At 40.1% G+C, this 19,164-nt stretch overlaps 1 protein-coding gene and 1 long non-coding RNA gene across 3 annotated transcripts in view; both read left to right on the forward strand.

Annotated features, from left to right (window-relative positions):
• The window catches only part of CTSC (cathepsin C), a 43,453-nt gene extending 32,190 nt beyond the window's left edge, over positions 1–11,263 (forward strand). For both annotated transcript variants that reach the window (XM_015561350.1, XM_015561351.1), the window contains 3 exons: positions 1,533–1,648; positions 7,269–7,400; positions 8,774–11,263. In XM_015561350.1, coding sequence (XP_015416836.1) covers positions 1,533–1,648; positions 7,269–7,400; positions 8,774–9,276 — 751 coding nt within the window. In that variant the 3' untranslated portion in view covers positions 9,277–11,263. The remainder of the gene's footprint in view (positions 1–1,532; positions 1,649–7,268; positions 7,401–8,773) is intronic.
• Positions 11,264–14,701: 3,438 nt separating this feature from the next.
• LOC102763676 overlaps positions 14,702–19,164 on the forward strand; it is a 50,154-nt gene continuing 45,691 nt past the window's right edge. Inside the window, exon 1 of the long non-coding RNA XR_001513190.1 lies at positions 14,702–17,250. This is a non-coding gene — a long non-coding RNA (uncharacterized LOC102763676). The remainder of the gene's footprint in view (positions 17,251–19,164) is intronic.

Raw genomic sequence — 19,164 nt, forward strand, 5'->3', positions numbered from 1 at the left:
TTACATTTCTGTATGGAATATGCCATCTATTCTTTTTAAAAAATACATCCTTATTGATTTCAGAGAGGAAGGGAGAGGGAGGGAAAGATAGAAACATCAATGAGGAGAATCATTGATCCACTGCCTCCTGCATGCCCCATACTGGGAATTGAGCCTGCATCCTGGGTATGTGCCCTCACCAAGTTAAGCATTGACCTAGGACCTCATGGTCAATGTTTAACCACTGAACCAGACTGGCTGTGCAGTGCTATCTATTCTTTACAGTTCTCAAGGTTATGATTGCTAGTCAGAAATGATTTTCCCCCTGTCTTCCATCTCACTTCCGTTTTGACCTAGCATTAACTTATATAATCTCTTAGAGAAGTGTGTGAGAGAAGGATTTAGGATTAGTTGCAGGGGACATGAAGAAGTCCAGAAATAATCTTTGCCAATGACTAACTTGGAAGCTGGTAAAAACCAACTTGGTAATCACTGGAAAGTTAGAACACTGTGGTATGATAATTCCAAGTTGAGTAAGAAATTCAAGTAGTTTACAATAACAGAAAAATAAATGTTACCACAATACAGCAGTATTGCTCTAACACAAGAGATGATGGAGCATAGAGAGAAGTGGGTTTTTGTTGGGGGTTGTGGGTGGAGGCTGTTGTATGAGCAGTCTTTAAAATTAAAAGTCAGGGAAAAACACTAAGGGGATTTTTTCTAATCAGTGGGCAGCAAGCATTTTAAATAGAAGAAACAGCAGTACAAAGACATCGAACACAGAGCATTCGTCAAACTTGGGCAAACTTTAAGAATTCAGGCGTGGCTACAGCTAGAATGCTGTGTGTGTGTGTGTCTGTGTGTGTTTTAAATCTCTAAATCAGAGAAGCTTGTAGAACAATTTCCTCATTTCTAGGCAATGATGGATAGGCAAAAATGTCTATCCATCATTTCATCATTCCAGGCAACTCTCATTTTGTGCCTTATTTTCCAAGCATATCCTATAAGCTCTAATTCTGTAATGATGAATCAATTTTGTCCTCTGTTTATGGAGCTAGTCTGCCTACTTGATACTTAGATCTTTTATTTCTGTGCCTTCTTCACTTCTTTTACCTCCTTACTATCACTACTGACCATCTCCTGAATTAGATGTCAGTAATTTCTCTATATCCTTTGTCGGCCATCTTTAACTTCCCATGTCTATTTTCTTGGTCAAAATCTGTTAGAAGTAAAAGAGTGCAGCTACTGACACATGTTAAAAACACATTGCAGAGATATACAAAACCAGTGTCATTTCACAGGGGGAAATGACTAGATCATGAAAAAGAAATGGTTAATGAAAGCCACACAACATAGTTCTGTAATAGAGATATTATGTAGATTGCCACATGATTGTGCAAGACACACATTGAAACATTGATGAGACAAGTGTCCCTTGAGTCTGAATGTATATCTTAGCCAGCCAGGAGGTTGAAATTACGGAATTAGAAGTTAGGAAATCATCCTTAAAGGAAAGACTGTATATTGATGTCAAATGTATATTTCCATCCTAGGCCCAAACCTGCACCACTAACTGCTGAAATACATGAAAAGCTTTTACGTTTGCCAACATCTTGGGATTGGAGAAATGTTCATGGTACCAATTTTGTTACCCCTGTTCGAAACCAAGGTAAAAAAAAAATGTCTAATTTTTTATTAATTTATTCTGAAACATTTATTGAATGTTTACTATGTGCCAAACTCTGCAGTAGATTCTGGAGATACAGAGATGAAATGGGCATGATTTACTTTAGTAAAGAAATGGAAATGACACGGCCAATGAATATTCACTTCTTCTTTTGTACTAGATAAACTCTCGAACTGAGCTTAGAATTTCTTAATTATCCTTCTCAATATAGGTTCCACGTAGCTAATGGGATTAATCAGAGTGATATGTAAGCCAAACTCATTTGCTCTCCTAGTAAGGAGAGACTCATGTAGAAACAAAGAATTGCATACAGATAGAATTGGTATTCTGTCTACAATCCCACTTTGCTAGCTGTCTTCCCCCTCCCTGCCCTGACCCCATCATTTAATCTTTAAGTACTATAAAAGGCCAGAAAATGGATCCATAATTTTTTTCTGGTAGATTTTTTAATCTGTGACCTTTCCATTTATTTTATGTCAGGATATTACCTATTATGGTAAATATCAACCCAGCTTCCCAAACGGTGGCCTGGGAGCAGAGCCTGGGTTTACCAAAGGTATGACTGTAATTCCATTTTATAAGTTATTTCCAGAAATTAGACACAGAATGAATACATTTAATAACTCTTCCTCTAATAGCACTTGGTAGCAAATAATCTTGTTACCCTAAATTTTAGCCAACAATGACTTGTGGAGTCATTTATGTAATACTCCGGTTTATTACTTCTAAGCTCAATTTCCAGATAATTAGAGTACATATGACTGATTTGTTACCATAACATATGTGTAGTATTTGCTGTCTGAAAACAATCTGATTGGTATCTCCTGAGAACATTGTAAGTTAATATCATCCAAAGATAAATTGTTCTTCCCCTTTCCTAGAAATTCAGTGATAATCAGCCTGACCCACTTAATCACCACTGACCCTTCAATTCCATCCTCACTGAATTCTTACAAAATGTTCTAAATGCCCAGAGCTCTGAGCAGGTCTTATAGCAGCCAGTCAGCAAGGTACCTGTCCAGCTGACACCAGAGGTCTTCCCTTTGTGCCAGTTATTCTAGGACTCTTCAGCTCGAGAGAAAGTGTAGAAATCATTCCCTACCTTCTCTTTTGCTGAAGCGGGATTGGAAATGAGAGAACTTTGAAGGTAATTGAGAAATGAAAGGACTGATGTTTAAAGAGAGGATTTAATTTTTCTCTATCATTAAACAGATTTCCTGTACTTATTTGAAATGGTTAAGTAACTACTTCATGTCGTATTGATTATGAGGGCCTAGCACAGGCTTGCTTCTGTTGTGTTGCATGTTTATAGAATACTAGAGGCCTGATGCATGAAATTTGTGCAAAAGGCTCGGCCCTCACAGCCCCGGCTTCTGTCTCGTGGCCCCAAAGCCCCGCTCACTGTTCATTCTTCAGTCCAGTCTAATTAGCATATTAGCTCTTTATTATATAGGATGTTGTGTTAGGATTTTTTGGTAGTGGCTGAGGATATAAAAACTAACATGACATGGTCCTTGTCCTAGAGACTCACAGTTTAGCAAGACCTGCAAGCAAGACATTAAAATACAATATGAAAAATTATTTGAGAAAGTGTTTTTAAAACTCAATGGAAGCATAGGAGAAGGTGGGAAAAAAAGTTTGGTTCCTCTCACTCCCCAAACGATATGATCAACTAGTGATGAGAAAATGATCAACTAGTGATGAGACAGTTAATCAGTGGAAGGAAATTAGACTTTCTAAAGCCAAGTTCTTTAATGTTGGTTTTCTTATAGCTTGAAAAGCTAATATTGTCTCCCATATCCCATATTTCGTGAGAGTTATAACTGTGAGTTGTACAGAGGCATGGGTAATTTAAAAACAGAAGGATTCAATAGATTAATTGCTTTGCAATTGATTCCTCATTTGTAGAATCTTGTTCGGTACTTGGGAAAATAATGTACTTAGAGGTTCCTCTTTTGACTTTCTTTTGGTTTTCTGTACTTTCGGTTGGAAAAAAAAATAATTTTCCCTTCCTGTTAATTGGGCAACTTGGAAATTTCCACTAACTTTAAGAACACCAGTGTTCTGTATAACCCAGAATTCAAAATTAGCTGCAGTTCGGGAATTCACGACTTTATGCAGAGAGCATATCAAGATGAATAACAAAAAAGAGACATTGGGAGGACAAATGAGGTTTTAGCTTTACACTTAGAAACAGGCTTAAGCCTCAGCCTGAATGGCTGGGTTGACTTTGAAGTGTGAGAGGCAAGAGAGCTCGGAAATTGGAAGACATGAACTTCCTTAGTTTTTCTTCCAGCTCTGCTGCCTTTATTTATTCCATCTTCATGAGAGAAGAGGCTGTCTCTCAGGTCACGTTACTTAGGAAGTGCAGAGTGTTTTGCTAATGTTTAAAATGTAGTTCATTTCAGACTTGTTTTAAATGCTGTTTATGCCGGAAGGCAGGAACCTTAAACTGTCTGCTTCACCCTATTCATTTTACATATATGATAGAGAGAAATGCCAGAGAGATCAAGTGACCTATTCACAGTCACATAGCTGAGTGACCAAGCAAGTGGGAGGCAGGAAGGGGTAGGAATTCTGACTCCTTACTACTAGTTCTGTATGTTTCCTGCTGTTGGAAGGTGCAGCTGAACATTGTTCAATCTTGCAAAAGTCACATTATTTACTTGAGACTGTGAAAATTGGCTTGTTGCAGAGCTCTGTCTGGGCCAGACCTCCCTTAGTCTTCTGAAGGGATAATGGTTCTTTTAGAATTTAGGCTCTGACTTTGGTGTTTGAAAGTCATTAATTGCCTCGGCAGCTGACACATTCTACTGGGAACTACAGGGGCTTGAGGGAAGTTATCTCCTTTTCGCATCCCCATGTTTTTTTCTGTTAACAGAGCACATTCTGATCTCTTGAATGTACATGTGACTTGTCGTCCCCCCACCCCCACAATGATGGATGGTCAGAAATAACCAAGAGAGGTTATTTCCTTGGCTGCCATGGGCCAAGAATCCTGGGTGGCCAAAATGGGGCTGTTTCCAGACTCTTGTGGAATGTTATTTGTTTACAAGACCCTTGTGTTTCATTGTAGGAACAACTGGCTTTGGTTATTTATTGTCACTCATGTAGTTCTTTGACATTCTATCACTTGAAATTTGAGGGTCCTAAGGATAGTGTTATTTCGATGGTTTAAACAAAATGTGTAAGTTAATTTTGGTCTATTTAGTAACTAGATGACAGGGAAAGGGAATTTGAAGATTCATTAAAGTAGATAGAGACCTGTGAACTGAAAAGGACACTAGGCCTGCATTAGCAGACCCTAGGCACTAGCCCCTGCCATCTGTTGGCTTTGTGACTTTGGACAGGTCATTATTGCTTCTTTCCAAGTCTCAGTGTATGTATTATCAAGTGAGCGACAATTCATTTAGTACAACTAAATGAATTCCAATGCCTTCTCCCAAATGTTTGTCTTTTTACAAAAAGTATGTTTTTATTTATTTTATAGAGAAAGGAAGGGAGAGGGAGAGAGAGATAGAAACATCAATGGGAGCTCATCGATTGGCTGCCTCCTGCATGCCCCCTACTGCATGTGTCCTGACTGAATCGAACCAATGACCTCTTAGTGCATGGGACAATGCTCAACACACTGAGCTGCTGCCAGGGCTTACCAGCAGCCCCTGAATGACGGACGAACAGATTACTCTGACACAGTTTCATTGCGAATGAGAGAGCTAAGGGATGGCCTGGCTGAAGGAACCAGGCAGCCTCAGTTGCCTGCCTTTTTAGCCTTTTATTGTAGTTTTTATCTTTAGATACAATCAGTAGGGTGAGTAATCTTGGGAGGACACATGTGTTTGCATTGTCCTCAAGCAATGGCATCCAGGGATTAAGCATAAGGATTCCAGCAGACACTCGGGGATCTGCACATTCACAGACTTGTTTGGAAAGGACAGGGAATAATTAGGGGCACCGACTTCGACACTTCCTTAAGTCTCCCCTAAGTCAGAATTCCAATAAACAGGGCAGGCGGCCTCCCACACACTTCCCTTTTCTCAGAATGTCCTCCTTACAACTTTCCAATCAAGTGTCATGTGTTCCCCAACAAACTACACTGGCCCATCGCAAGTGTTTGTCTTCTACTGTCCATAATTTAGATGATCCCTCAACAGCAAAAGCAGTGTATAATGTGATATGGGTAAATCTGAGGTGTTTATTAGGAGGATTTGGGGGAACATCAGAAATGGTAGCAGTTAAATGCTAGTAGGGCTCTAATAGATTCTAGGTTTTGGACCTCTGATATTGTTGAATTTCTTAGAGAGGGCTCACATTAGGCCCTAGGGTTGTGTCTCCCTTACAGCTTAGAAACAAGTCAAGGTTCACTATTTCCATTCAAGTCATTTCCCTCCGGATGCAAATACATATCTTGCTCATAACTTGACTCTTTCTTCTACAAACATGCATTGCATTCCCTTGTTCCATCAGGCACCAAGATGAAGAGAACAAATTTCCAGTGAACACTATTCAGATAATTTATTAACTAATATTAGTAAAGTGAACAACATGCCAATTGTGTATATTTGCATTTAGTACCAATGTCTTCGTACTAAATTTGTATCAGTGACAAAGAGGCTATGTAATAATAGAAATATTAATATTATGCCCATTTCTTTCTAGAATTATAACAAGTAGAAGTCCCAGTTTTGTTATATATGTGCCACATTTTCTTATTTCTTAACCACACATATCGAAGAAACATAGAAAAATAATATTGTTCACATATTTTTCTTTATAATGTATTTTTTTTCTTTTGAAATAGCAACTATGTTCCTCGCATATTCTTCTTAAGTAAATTGATTTTGTCTTTGCCAGAGCATTCAGGTGTTAAATAAAGCTGTTTTCTTTTCCCTTCTCCCTACCCCCATGCAGCTATTTTCATGTTCTTCTCTCCTCTCGGTAATACTTTTCGGGGACCATAGCTATACTGCTGTTACCCTTTTTCACTTGGAATCAGTCTTCTTTTAATTTTACTACCTCCATGTCTTATATCTTTATTTCCTCATTGGACATCTTAAGTACCATATTCATCATTATAATTATTCTCTTTCTTTCTTGGGCTTTGTTGTCTTTTGCCTCCTTGACCCTGGTTAAATCAAACTCTCTACAATATACCCGTCCTTGAGCCCGTCTTAGGGTTAGTTCCACCAGCAAGTTGTGCTAGAAAATGCTGCTTTTGAAAAACTCAGCTTACTGGTATCCCTCAGTCTGTTTTCTCTCAGTCTGGTGGCTCTGCAGACATAGGTCATTTCTTCATGATCAAGAATACTGGTAAATGCTTTGCAGAAGTTAGGAAGTTCTTGTTCTTTTTTTTTTTTCCTCTCTTAAAATATTCTCAAGGAAAGCCCCATATAGTAACATTTGTCTTTTGATGAAAAAGCTGAGATCTTAATGTTTGCTTTAAGTTCAGTCATGTCTATTGATTGACTCTTTTTTTTTATTGTGCTCGAACAACACTGAGTGTAAATATATTAAAATGTCTTAACCACTGAGCCTTTTCTCTTTTTTTGTGAGTACTTCAAAAGTCTCTTGGGTTATATATCGTTTTTTTCTCCATCACCAGCATCTTGTGGAAGCTGCTACTCATTTGCTTCTATGGGTATGCTGGAAGCAAGAATACGTATTCTAACCAACAATACCCAGTCGCCAATCTTGAGTCCTCAGGAGGTTGTGTCTTGCAGCCAGTATGCTCAAGGTAAGTGTTCTATTTCAGGCACTATTTCCTATGTGTGTGGTTGGCCATTGTTGGCAAAGATAAAAGGATGGTGTAGTAGAGAGAGCCAATGTCCGTAGTCAGAAAATCCTGGTGCAAGTCTGCCCCTATCAGTTATTTATGAGTGGTTTCTCATGGAATTTATTGCACCCTAATAGTTATACTATAGATTGCATGAGCACTGCCTCTTAGGAATCTCTTACATACATTACCCAACAATGCCCCAAACCCTGAAAGAGTAGATATAATCCCCAATTTATAGACAGGGAACAGACACGAAGTTGTTCTATAATCTTTTAAAGGCCACACAGCTTCTAACCCTTAGAGTTTCAGTTTCCACTAAGGTCTCCCTCCAAAACCTAATTCTTGTTAAAACCAAACTAGCACTGTTTTATCTTTAGGATAATTTAAAAATTCTGTATGTATGTTTTGGAGAAGAGGGCATAGGTAATGTATGTAGAAGGCCTGATTGCCATTCATTCAGAGAGAAACATTCCCATGTTAAAGTTTTCTTCTGTCAACCCCAGATTTGGCCAAGAGAAAGTTTCTCAGTTCACCAGCGGAGAATGATTATTTGCCAGTGGGCCTTTCATTCTTTCTGAAATACTTATCAAACATGGATATTGTGACTTCCAGGCTCTGGGGATTGTGATGGATCAAGACAGTCCTTCCCCTTATGAAGAGCCACAGTGTGGTGTCTGGATATTTAATAAGAACAATAATAGTGAACTTTTAAAAAAATATATATTTTATTGATTTTTTAAAGAGAGGAAGGGATAACAATAGAGGGTTAGAAACATCGATGAGAGAGAAACATCGATCAGCTGCCTTCTTCACACCCCCCGTTGGGGATGTGCCAGCAACCAAGGTACATGCCCTTGACCAGAATTAAACCTGGGACCTTTCAGTCTGCACGCCAATGCTCTATCCACTGAGCCAAACCAGTTAGGGCAATAGTGAACTTTTATTGCTTTTACATGGAGTGACTAATTTAATCCTACAAGAAAGGTGATATTACTATCTATATTTTACAGATAAGTAAACAGAGCTACAGAGACATTCTTCACACAGTTTTGGGTTTGAACCTACATAGTGAGGCTGCAGAGCCTCCCACCTAACCACTATGCTAGAGGTACCTTCAAGTGCTGAATAAATGTCTGGTAAATAGATAGGGATGATAGGATAGTGAGCTGGGTAATAATAGATAGATGAATGAAGTGACATTTAAACCAGGTACAACTTCCAGGTAGCATAAAAAAATTAATGGAATAGAAAGAGAGGCTAGGAAGTGGGACAATTCCTCCTTGTGTCCCTTTCTAATAAAGGGGTAATAACTCTGTGTTATTCCTCTGCAGGCTGTGAAGGCGGCTTCCCATACCTCATTGCAGGAAAGTATGCCCAAGATTTCGGGCTGGTGGAAGAGGCCTGCTTCCCCTACACAGGCACTGACTCGCCATGCAAAATGAAGGAGGACTGCATTCGTTACTACACATCTGAGTACCACTATGTGGGTGGTTTCTATGGGGGCTGCAACGAAGCCCTGATGAAGCTTGAGCTGGTCCATCATGGGCCCATGGCAGTTGCTTTTGAAGTCTATGATGACTTCCTCCACTACAACCAGGGGATCTACCACCACACTGGTCTGAAGGACCCTTTCAATCCTTTTGAGCTGACTAATCATGCTGTCCTGCTGGTGGGCTATGGCACTGACCCAAAAACTGGGCTGGATTACTGGATTGTTAAAAACAGCTGGGGCACCAGCTGGGGTGAGCAAGGTTACTTCCGGATCCGTAGAGGGACTGATGAGTGTGCAATTGAAAGCATAGCAATGGCAGCCACACCAATTCCAAAATTGTAGCATGAACCACCCAGCATTTTACACTGACCACCATCAGTCATGAAAGGGGATGATTTATTCACAGGTTAGAGATTTTATTGCAGCAGCTTCAGAAGATTACAAATAGATTCTTATGAAGATTTTTGCCTTCAAAATTAAAACTGCCCTTGATTTAATATACCTTCCCATTAGCCACTAACCTAATTTTTATAAGTACTCAATTAAATGAATTTTTTACGATGGTGGTGAACTGTGCACTAATGGATTTTGCTAATCATTTCTAATTCAAACATGCTATATTTTGAAAAGTCTATTTGAAAATCTCTAGGAATTATGGCAAGGACTATTAAATTAAAAAATATTTTTTGTAAATGATAAGGTGATATATATTGTAGAATGTATGTGCGTGCATAAGAGAACTTCTGCCATTGGCTCCTTCAGTTAAATTCAGATTTATTGTGTCACCTATATAAGTACTTTAAGAAGGAAAAGCATTTGAGGGTATTTTAATTAAAAACAAAAATTTATGAAACTTTATGATAGGGAATATGTTCAAATAATGGCTAGTGAGTGCTAAAATCATCCCCTGTATATTGATGAGCCAAAAGTCATAGCAAAAAACAAACAAAAAAAAGGAGTTTTGCTCAAAATGTTAATTTTGGTTACATTTTCTTATGGTCTATCTTGAATTTGGAGGTATTGGTTAGCCTTCATTGGGTGAGCAGTATTAGCTTAATTAGTAGAATAGTAGAAGTTTAGATTTGGACAGATCTTTGGGTCTCTAAGATATATTTCACAGTGATATGAAACCACTATGCCGAGTAAACAGGTGTCATCTATTAGAAATGATTGATTAGGCAAAATTAGGCAGCCAGAGCTCTAAAACATACATGAGAACCACAAGTCTTTTGGAAGAGACCGTACATAGAGATCATGCCATCAAACCTCTGCACAGAAAAAGAGACTAAGGCTTAGAAAAAGTTCAAGTAACTCACCTAAGGTCACACAGGTGGTAAGTGAGTGATGCATGAATAGCACCCAGATCTAAGGCCTGTTCTCCTTGAGCAACTGGACACTGAACTTTGCTCCAGAATATCCAAAATCCTCAGGGATACGAGGTGTATACTTGGAAATTTCACCTTGACATGTTAAGTCTCAGAGTTTTGTCTGAAACCTCGTGTACTCTTCGCATGACTATTGATTCACTACAATGACACTTTTATTCTCCTGGAACTGAAGTGGCCTTCCAGGAATTTACCGAGTGTTTAAGGTGTGGCTTCTTGTGCTTCTTGGAACACGGAGACATACCTTCGACCTTTTCACCACATGGTGACACAACTTCCAGGAGGACTCCAATGACTAGTATTTCCTCTGTTACTGTTACTGATTCAATGTAATTTTAGTCCTACTTTATGCCTAGCCTTATCGCTATGTGAAAGTAAAAAAAGAATATGAAATCAAGGATGCATTTATTTCTCACTGAAATTGATATAGATACTACCTCTCAGCTTAACAGATATGGCTTTGTTAACAAGTACACATGAGCTTATCCTCTGGGTTTCTATTGGACAGCAGTTAGCGGACGCATAAGAGAGCAAGTCATGAAGATGCAGCGTGCCCATGGTTTTACACAATTTTCTGAGGGCCCTGACAGCCCCGCAGGAAAATCATTGCTGGTGTCATGTATTAAGTACTTGAGAAAATACTGAAAAACTAAACATAGGTGTGAACCTAACTGGCAGTGGGAAGCAGCTCTCACAGCACGATGAGTTGAAGACAAGCAGGGGTTTGAAGAGGCCCTAAGTCTTCAGAGATGGCAAGGATTGCCCACAATGAGAACTCAAGTTACACTGCACTTCCACCTGCATTTATCTGCGTGGAGTCTGCTTCTCATGTGTCTATAAGACAGAAAAGATCACTTATTTCAGCAGCAGTGGAAGAATTAAAGACAGTGGCTAAATGAAACATTGTGGTCCCTCCAGCCTTGTGATTAAACTGTTAAACTGTACAAATAGCACCAAGTTTCATTCTAAAATGTGTTCTTGTTGGCGTTAATAGCACATAAGTAATCAAAGTCGGCTGACAAATGTAACTATGGAAAAAACGGCATGGCAATTCTGGCTAAGCTCCCCCAAGACATTCCCAGAAACGCTACAGTGAAAGCATGCATGGGTGACGCCACTGACCACAAAGAGAAGCTAAGTTTAATCGGGCATCTAGCTCAGCTGTGACACTGACTGCCCCCGAACCACCATGAAACCTTGGGCAGTTTCCTTAAACTACCTGTGCTTCGTTGTCCCCATTTGTTAATGGAGATAATGGAATAGATCTCCCATTTACCTCTTCCTACCTAAACCCTTGCTGTTGCAACAAAGGAATCAAATGGATTTGTGCCTTCAGGTGATCTCATTTGCCTTATTTAAGATCAGGCTGTTCACCATCCCAAGTGGGCGAACTAAACTAAATTCAGATAATGAAATCTTCCTAGCCTTCCATGCTCAAGGAACTCTGACCTCTCACCACTGAATTCAGGAAGGGAATAGATTTGGATAGGAAGGGATACACATGTACTTCACAGAGCTCTCTGAGGATTAAATGCCTTCAGATATGCAAAGGATGCAGAACAGTGTTTGGAACATAATAAGTCCGCTTTTTTCTGAACCCAAGTAATCATTTGCTATAGGAAGCAGCTAAGATGTAATTCTGCTAATGAACAAAGTCTACCCTACTAGGGGGAGAGAGAAAAACCAAGAGAGGGACACCGGTGCAAAGAATCCCACAGAAAAAATATTTCAGAAAGTACAAATTAGATAGTTCTGATCTGGTGTAGAGGTTTCACTTCCCCACCACACCGCTGCCGCTGCCCCTGTGGAGAGAACAAGTGTGAGCTGATCAAGGGCAGATGCTACAGCACAGCTGAAAGTCAGACCCCAGTTGAGAGGAAGGTCACTAACTGAATCAAAAAGGAGTAAGGCTAATCTAAGGTGGCAACTGCTGGATTTTCCTATTTGGAATTTTTCTATTAGGATAAGGTAAGCATAACAGATTCACAGGACAGTGCCAAAGGTCATCTAGTCCACCTCTGTCCTTAAAATAAAAATGGGTTTTGCAGGTGAGATAACATGTCTGGGGTTCCAGTGTGTCTAGAGAAGCAAAGTCGCAGCATTGGGACTTGATTCCAAAGACCCAGTGTGTCTAGATAAATCTGGGCCCCAGTGTGTCTAGAACTTTCTACTGTACCCACTGCCTTCTAATTAAGAAAAACAGAAACTCTAACTGTGAAACTAATGACTTCATCTTGCTCTGTTAAAATCATTTCTAAGATCTTTCCCAACTCTCCAATCCATTTCTGGTCTCTTGGGGGAAAATGCTGTAAGCTCTAATCCTTGTGGTTTGGAAGCTTTAACAGTTTTCTTCTAAATATAGTGATGCTAATATGTATATTTCTTAATTGTAGTAAGTATTTTTGGATAGAAGCTTCCTGACCAAGACAGGAGAGCTTTAGATAAGTCAAATTCTTCTGTTCTGAGGGAAGTGGATGGACTTGACATTAGCCATTGGACCGTAGTTTCATTAGCTGTAAAATATTGACCTTGTTGAACTGTAGTTCCGAGTGAAACTGTAAATTTGCCTGAAATTGCCTGGGCTGTAAGATAATTGAAACCTCAGCAGCCCTGGCCATGCGACACGAAAATTGCAGGAGGTGAACTAGCCTTTGGACAGAAAATGCAACACATGCCTTTGTTGTCTCTTCCTTTTTCCTCTCAGAAGTCCATTTATTGAGATCCATTTTCTTCAAGTGCTTTTAAGAGTTAGCAGCAGTGGAAAATTTAACCTCTCCTTTTCTGATCTTGTGACTGTGATGCTGATTTTCAACTTTCCTAAAAGGCAATTTGTTTTTTGAAATTTAGTTCTATAGAAAAAGCCGACTTGTTCCTTCCTCTAATCCAAACGGTCTAAAGAGGGAAAAATCCTAGCAATCAATTGAACAGAAATGAGTTGGAAAAATAGCCTTTCCCTGAGGAAATGCGGGAAATGCCAGGAAGGTAAGGTGGCACATTAAAGGAATCATTGAGATAATTCATTTTTTCCCTGTACTATATTTTCTTAACTTTCAAAGGTATTGAATAGGTTCAGTGTAGTGTAAGATCAATGATAGGAAGTGAATGCTGCTAGTATCAGATTTTTGTACCCACATTCTCTCTTTTGTGGGAGTGAAGAGAAAAGCCAGTTTGTCCTTCTGATAATTACTCCTGTGCCGTCATAACAAATGCACAGTATTCCCAAGAGCTAGTAGACAGCAGCCTAAGATCCAGTTGTGCAACAGGATGAGTCAATGGAAAGTAAACAGAATAGCCTTGTGCCATCAAATTGTACTGGACTTTGGAATCAGTCCCGATGCTGCGACTTTGCTTTTCCAATGTTTGTTATTTGGACCTGAGTCCAATTACTGAACAGCAATGTCTAGTCTTCAGTGTCTTCGCCTGTTAAAAGGTGATGCTAGTACTATCAAGGGTTGTGACAAGGTTTAAAAGAAGCAATGAGTGTTTATGTATTACCCCTCTGTGTGTGTGTTTGAAGTTCAAAGTGTTTTCCAAAGGTAAAAATGCAGTACAAAGTAAGTTAAAAAATGAACTGAAGTAAGGAAGATGAAGGTAGAAAAGTAGGCTATGACTGAACACAGTTTGTTCAGAAAGCGTGCATCATACTAGCTGATATGTGGTGGAATTATGTTTGAACAGTGCTACACAACCAGAGGTGATTTTGTTCCTCGGACGTTTGACAATGTGTGTAGACATTTGGGTTGTCACACTGGGGGAGAAGACACACTCCAAAATGAAGAATTGCCTAGCCCAGGTGTCGGGATGGGAAAGTCTGCCAGACAACATGCGAATGCTCTCACACTTATTTTCCCTGGCACTAAGCGACGGTTACAGACTTTGGAAGAGGGAGGTAATTCTGAGGACTGAAGCTGTCCCAGAAGCTTCCAGAGAGTAGACAGAACTTGAGCTGAGCTGTGAAGGATCAAGAGGAAAAGTAAGACATGGAGGGTGAGGGAGTGGGTAAAAACTGAAGTCACGACAGCAGAGAGGGGCAATGCCCCTCATTTCAAGATGACAGATTGAGCCCTTTCTGAGTAGCCCCTGACCAATAGGAACCCACTGATAGGCTTTTTTAAATATCTAAAAGTAAATGTATAAAAATACAGTCATAATTAATTGTAAGAATTGGGCTCATTTAGTGGATCAGATATTGGTTGATTTTTTTTTTTTTTTAATCCTCACCTGAGGATATTTTCCCATTGATTTTTAGAGAGAGAGACAGAGAGAAACAGTGTGAGAGAAACACATCAATTGGTTGTCTCCTGCATGAGCCCTGACCAGGGCTTGGACCAAGGAGAAGCCTGCAACTGAGGTACATGCCCTTGACCAAAATCAAACCCGGGACCCTTCGGTCTGCAGGCTGATGCTCTATCCACTTAGTCAAACTGGCTAGGGCCTGATACTGGTTGAATTTAACAAAGGAGGAGAGGAGCAAATCAGAAGATAGAATGATTGGAAGCCCATGTGTGTGAGAAAACCCTGTCAGAAGATAAACGCATTTGGTCAAGATAAGGATGAAAAGAAATGAGGTCGGTTGCAGGATTTTTGCTTAAAAAGAACACGTGTGTAAAGCATTAATCCTCTCTTGTGAGGTCATGGACCATGGACCCTTTTGAGATGGATAAAAACTATGGCTTCTTTCCCAGGAAAAATGCATATGCTCATCTTATTTAACCTCCCATAAAAGCTCAGCATGGTCTTGGAGATTGACAAGCCCCAGCACAGTCAAGTGTACTCTTGTGTGCATGGCACCTTTCCCCCCAGCCAATTAGCTATTCCACAGTGCAGATATTTTCCCTGTGTGCTTTCAGCTACAGGCTGGGGAAGCCCTTGGAAAGTGTTGGCAGGTGGGACAGAGGGAGCCTCTTCCAGGTAGATAGCTCAGCGTCCAGGCACAATCCCAGGCCTAGTCAGACCCTGTTGGAAACAGCTCCACATTTGTTCTCTGAGTCTTAGTGGCTCTCAGAGCCCCTTGTCTTGGTTTCTGTGGGTTGGAATCTGATCTCACTCCTACTGTCGCCGTCAATAGAGTAGGAATCGGACCAGTAAAATTCTGCCTGGTGACTAGTCCTTCCACCAACGGAGAGAATTCTGATGCCCACTGCCTGCCCACAGGACCGTTCATTTTGTGCAGCCCCCGGGCTCCCATCACTGTGCTCCAGCCGTCCACAGGAGCAACACCATGACTTCTCCCTGCTTGAACCTCCTGCTGCCTCCTGACCTGGACTGCCCACTGCAGCAGTTTCACCCAGAGGGTCTCTAACTGCCACGTTATTTAATTTTGCACCCAGTTCTGTTTTTATTGATAATAATAATAGTTGCAGATTTGTCAAGGTCTTACTTTAAGCCAGGTGGTGTGGTGAGCCTCCTTCCGTTCCTTGTAAAGATCCTGTCTTACAGCTAAGGAATCAGAGCACTTAAGTAACTTGCCCCAAATCACAGAGCTCATCCGTTTACTGGAGATTTGAACCCAGGTAGGTCCCTTTGTTCTAGAACCACAGCTCTTCACTACTCGGAAATGTCCTTCCTGTGTCTTCCCCAGTGGTTGATTTTTAAAGACCTGGTCCATTTTGTTGTCCCTGTGTTTTTGTAGGTAACTATCATACTCTGCACAGTTGCTGAGAAGTAATAAGATGCCTTCATCATTTAAATCAGGATGAATAAAAGAAGGGTGGCCTCAGAGAGAGAGGTTGAGTCAGGAGGGGAACCGTGAGAGAGGGATGATGACATACTCTATTTTAAACGTTGCATTTCAGCTGACTGCTGCAAACACAGTAAAAGCTACTTCCAACAAGCATCTCACCAGAAATGTGATAGGATTCTTAGGAAGGATTTGGCTAATGATGTTTAGCAGATTTGCAACAATTGCTATAAGCTCAAAGGGAAGATAGTTTCTGGCAAGGCACTGGGCCCTCCCAGGGAGAGTGGATTATTTTACTTGATGTGCAAAGGCAAGGAAGGTATTAAAGATAGCTACCTTCCTTCCAATATAACAGTATAAATAAACAAAAGAAGAAAGATGATTGAGGCCTTCTCTGTTGTATTTCATGGACCTCAGCATGCTGGTAGAAAGCAACACAGAACACATACATTCAGGTTCACAGAAAGTTTAAAGTCGACCTGGCCACTCAGCGATCTCTTTCTGTATATTTGAGTGGCCCACCTGTTGGGCTTTTGAAATTTGGAATAATAAAAGAATAACAAAGAAAGAGGCCCTGTAGTTTTTGCATGCATTTTCAGGGACTTCAGCTCAGAGCCCTTTAGGACGAAGAGTGCTATCGTGGGCAAACATCCAAAAAACATCTCTTAGGGGGAGCCTTCTGTTTTTGTTTTGGAACAAATCTGCAATTAATCAAAGCATTATTTCCAGTTATAAAAAGTTGGAAACAACCTAGAAGTCCAACAAATAGAAACAGATTATTTATGGTACACAAACTTGACAATATATTATACAATATTAAAAATAATTATGCTGCCAATATAACCACATTCAGAAATGTTTATGTTATGTAGAAAATGGATGCCATGTTTTGTTATGTAATAAGCAAATGGACATGTAGGCACCTTCAATAGGGCAGGAGAACTATGAATAGCCACGCAAGTTATTTCTTCTGTTGTTTTTCTTATAACAGCTCTTTTATAAATAACAGAAAATGTAATCAAAATTTGCATAACCAAGAAGCCCTCATCACACAAATATGCTCCAGTCTCTGTTCTGTCATAAAAAGCCACCAACTTTTCATTTTCCTGCAAATATCACGTTACCTTTTGCCTTCTCTCAACAGCCAAGCTTCTTCAAAGAAGTTTCCTTTACCTTCCAGCTTTGTGTTTTGTCCCAATCTATTGAAATCTCCCTGCGCCAAATCACTTCTTTGAAATTGTTCACATGAAGGTAAGCAAAGTTCACCTTGTTGCTAAAAGCAGTTTCCAGTCATCTCGCCATTTGATGTTTGGTCATGCCTCCCTGAAGAGATCTTTTCAGATCTCTATTTCTTTATAGTTCTTTTCAGGTTCCTGGTACTACACCCACTTCTTAATTTTTCTGTTCTTCTAGCTTCATTACCAATTCCCCTTCCTCCATTTCTACACACTGTTTCGGTTGAACCTTTTCACAGTCAGTATATATTGTCTGTGTTCTGGTAAATCCCAAATCTAGCCTTCATCTCCAGAGTTCACAAATAAGTTATCTATTGTGACATTACAAATTACTCCAAAACTTAATGGCTTAAACCACACACTTATTATCTTTCAATTGCTGTAGGCCAGGAATCTGAGCACAATTTCACAGGATTCTTTGCTGCGTGACCTCTCAAAGTATGCATGAATCAAGGTACCCACCCATGATCTGCAGTCTTATCTGAAGGCTCAACGGGGGAAGGTCACTCACAGATTGCAGGCAGTATTCAGTTCCTTGCAGGTTCTTGGATTGAAGTTTCCTGCTCACTGTTGGCCAGAGGCCACCCTCAGTGCCTTATCATATGGCCTCTCCAATGTGACAGTTTGCTTCATCTAAGTGTGCAAGCTGTGAAAGCAATAGAGAGAGTGTACTAGTAAAATAGAATTCACAATCCTTATAACCTAACCCTGGAAGAGATATATCCTCAATGATCCCATATTCTATTGGCAGAAGCAAATTAGTCAAGGAGAGAGTATTACAGAAAGACTGAATATCAGAAGATGGGATTGGGACCATCTTAAAGATGCCTATGACCTCAGCCAGCATGGCTCAGTGGTTGAGCATCAACATATGAACCAGGAGGTGACAGTTCGATTCCCAGTCAGGGCACATGCCTGAGTTGTATGTTCGATCCCCAGGGTGGGCTGTGCAGAAAGCAGCCAATCGATTATTCTCTCTCATTGATGTTTCTCTCTCTCTCTCTCTCTCTCACCCTCTCTGAAATCAATAAAAATGTATTTTTTTAAAAAGATGCCTATGATAAGTCTAAACAGCTATCTCACCTCCAACTTATACATAGATGCACAACCCATTAGCAAGTGCAAAATGCACTAATCTGAATACATCGTCTTTTTCCCATCCCCAAAGCATGCTCATTTTCATCCTTTTAGTTAATGGCATCAACATCCACCCAGTTTCTGAAATCAGAAATGTAGGTGTTATCTTTGATTTATTTTTCCTTCTCAGCCACAACATTCAATTAGTCATGACCTCCTGTTAATCCTGATTTCTAAATATCTATGTGATCCGTTGTTCTGCACATGCCTATCTTAAGCTATCATGATCTGTAAGTTGTGTGACTGCTCTCACCTCCTAACGTACCTTTCCACGTCCAGCCACGCCCTCTTCCAATCCTCACCAGAGCACTGGTGACAGATGTCACGCCCCTGCTTAAAGTCTGTAATGACTCCCCATAGTTCAGGAATATTTCAAGGTGGACAGGCTAGTAATGTGGAAATTCACATTCCATAAACCTGTGGTTTTCATAATGCAGGCTACAAAAATTTAAACTCTGCATAATCTTCTTGGTTGGGGGGAGGGGGAGTGAATACATGGAAGTTGAATGGCAGACATCATGAGGGAGATATCTTTCTACTTGAATAATATCCAAACTCTTTGATAGGAGGTAAGTGATTTAGTCTGGTGTCCCAGACATGGGGGATGTAAAGTTAAAACAGTTGTATTCGTTTGTAGTAATGGCTGTGGATTGTTCTTTTTTAAAAAAATATTTTTTATTGATATCAGAGAGGGAGAGAGAGATAGAAACATCAATGATAAGAGAGAATTGATTGGCTGCCTCCTACATGCTCCCCACTGGGGATGGAGCCCACAACCTGGGCATGTGCCCTA

The sequence above is a fragment of the Myotis davidii genome, unplaced genomic scaffold (assembly GCF_000327345.1).
Source record: "Myotis davidii unplaced genomic scaffold, ASM32734v1 scaffold657, whole genome shotgun sequence".
Classification (NCBI taxonomy): Eukaryota; Metazoa; Chordata; class Mammalia; order Chiroptera; family Vespertilionidae; genus Myotis; species Myotis davidii.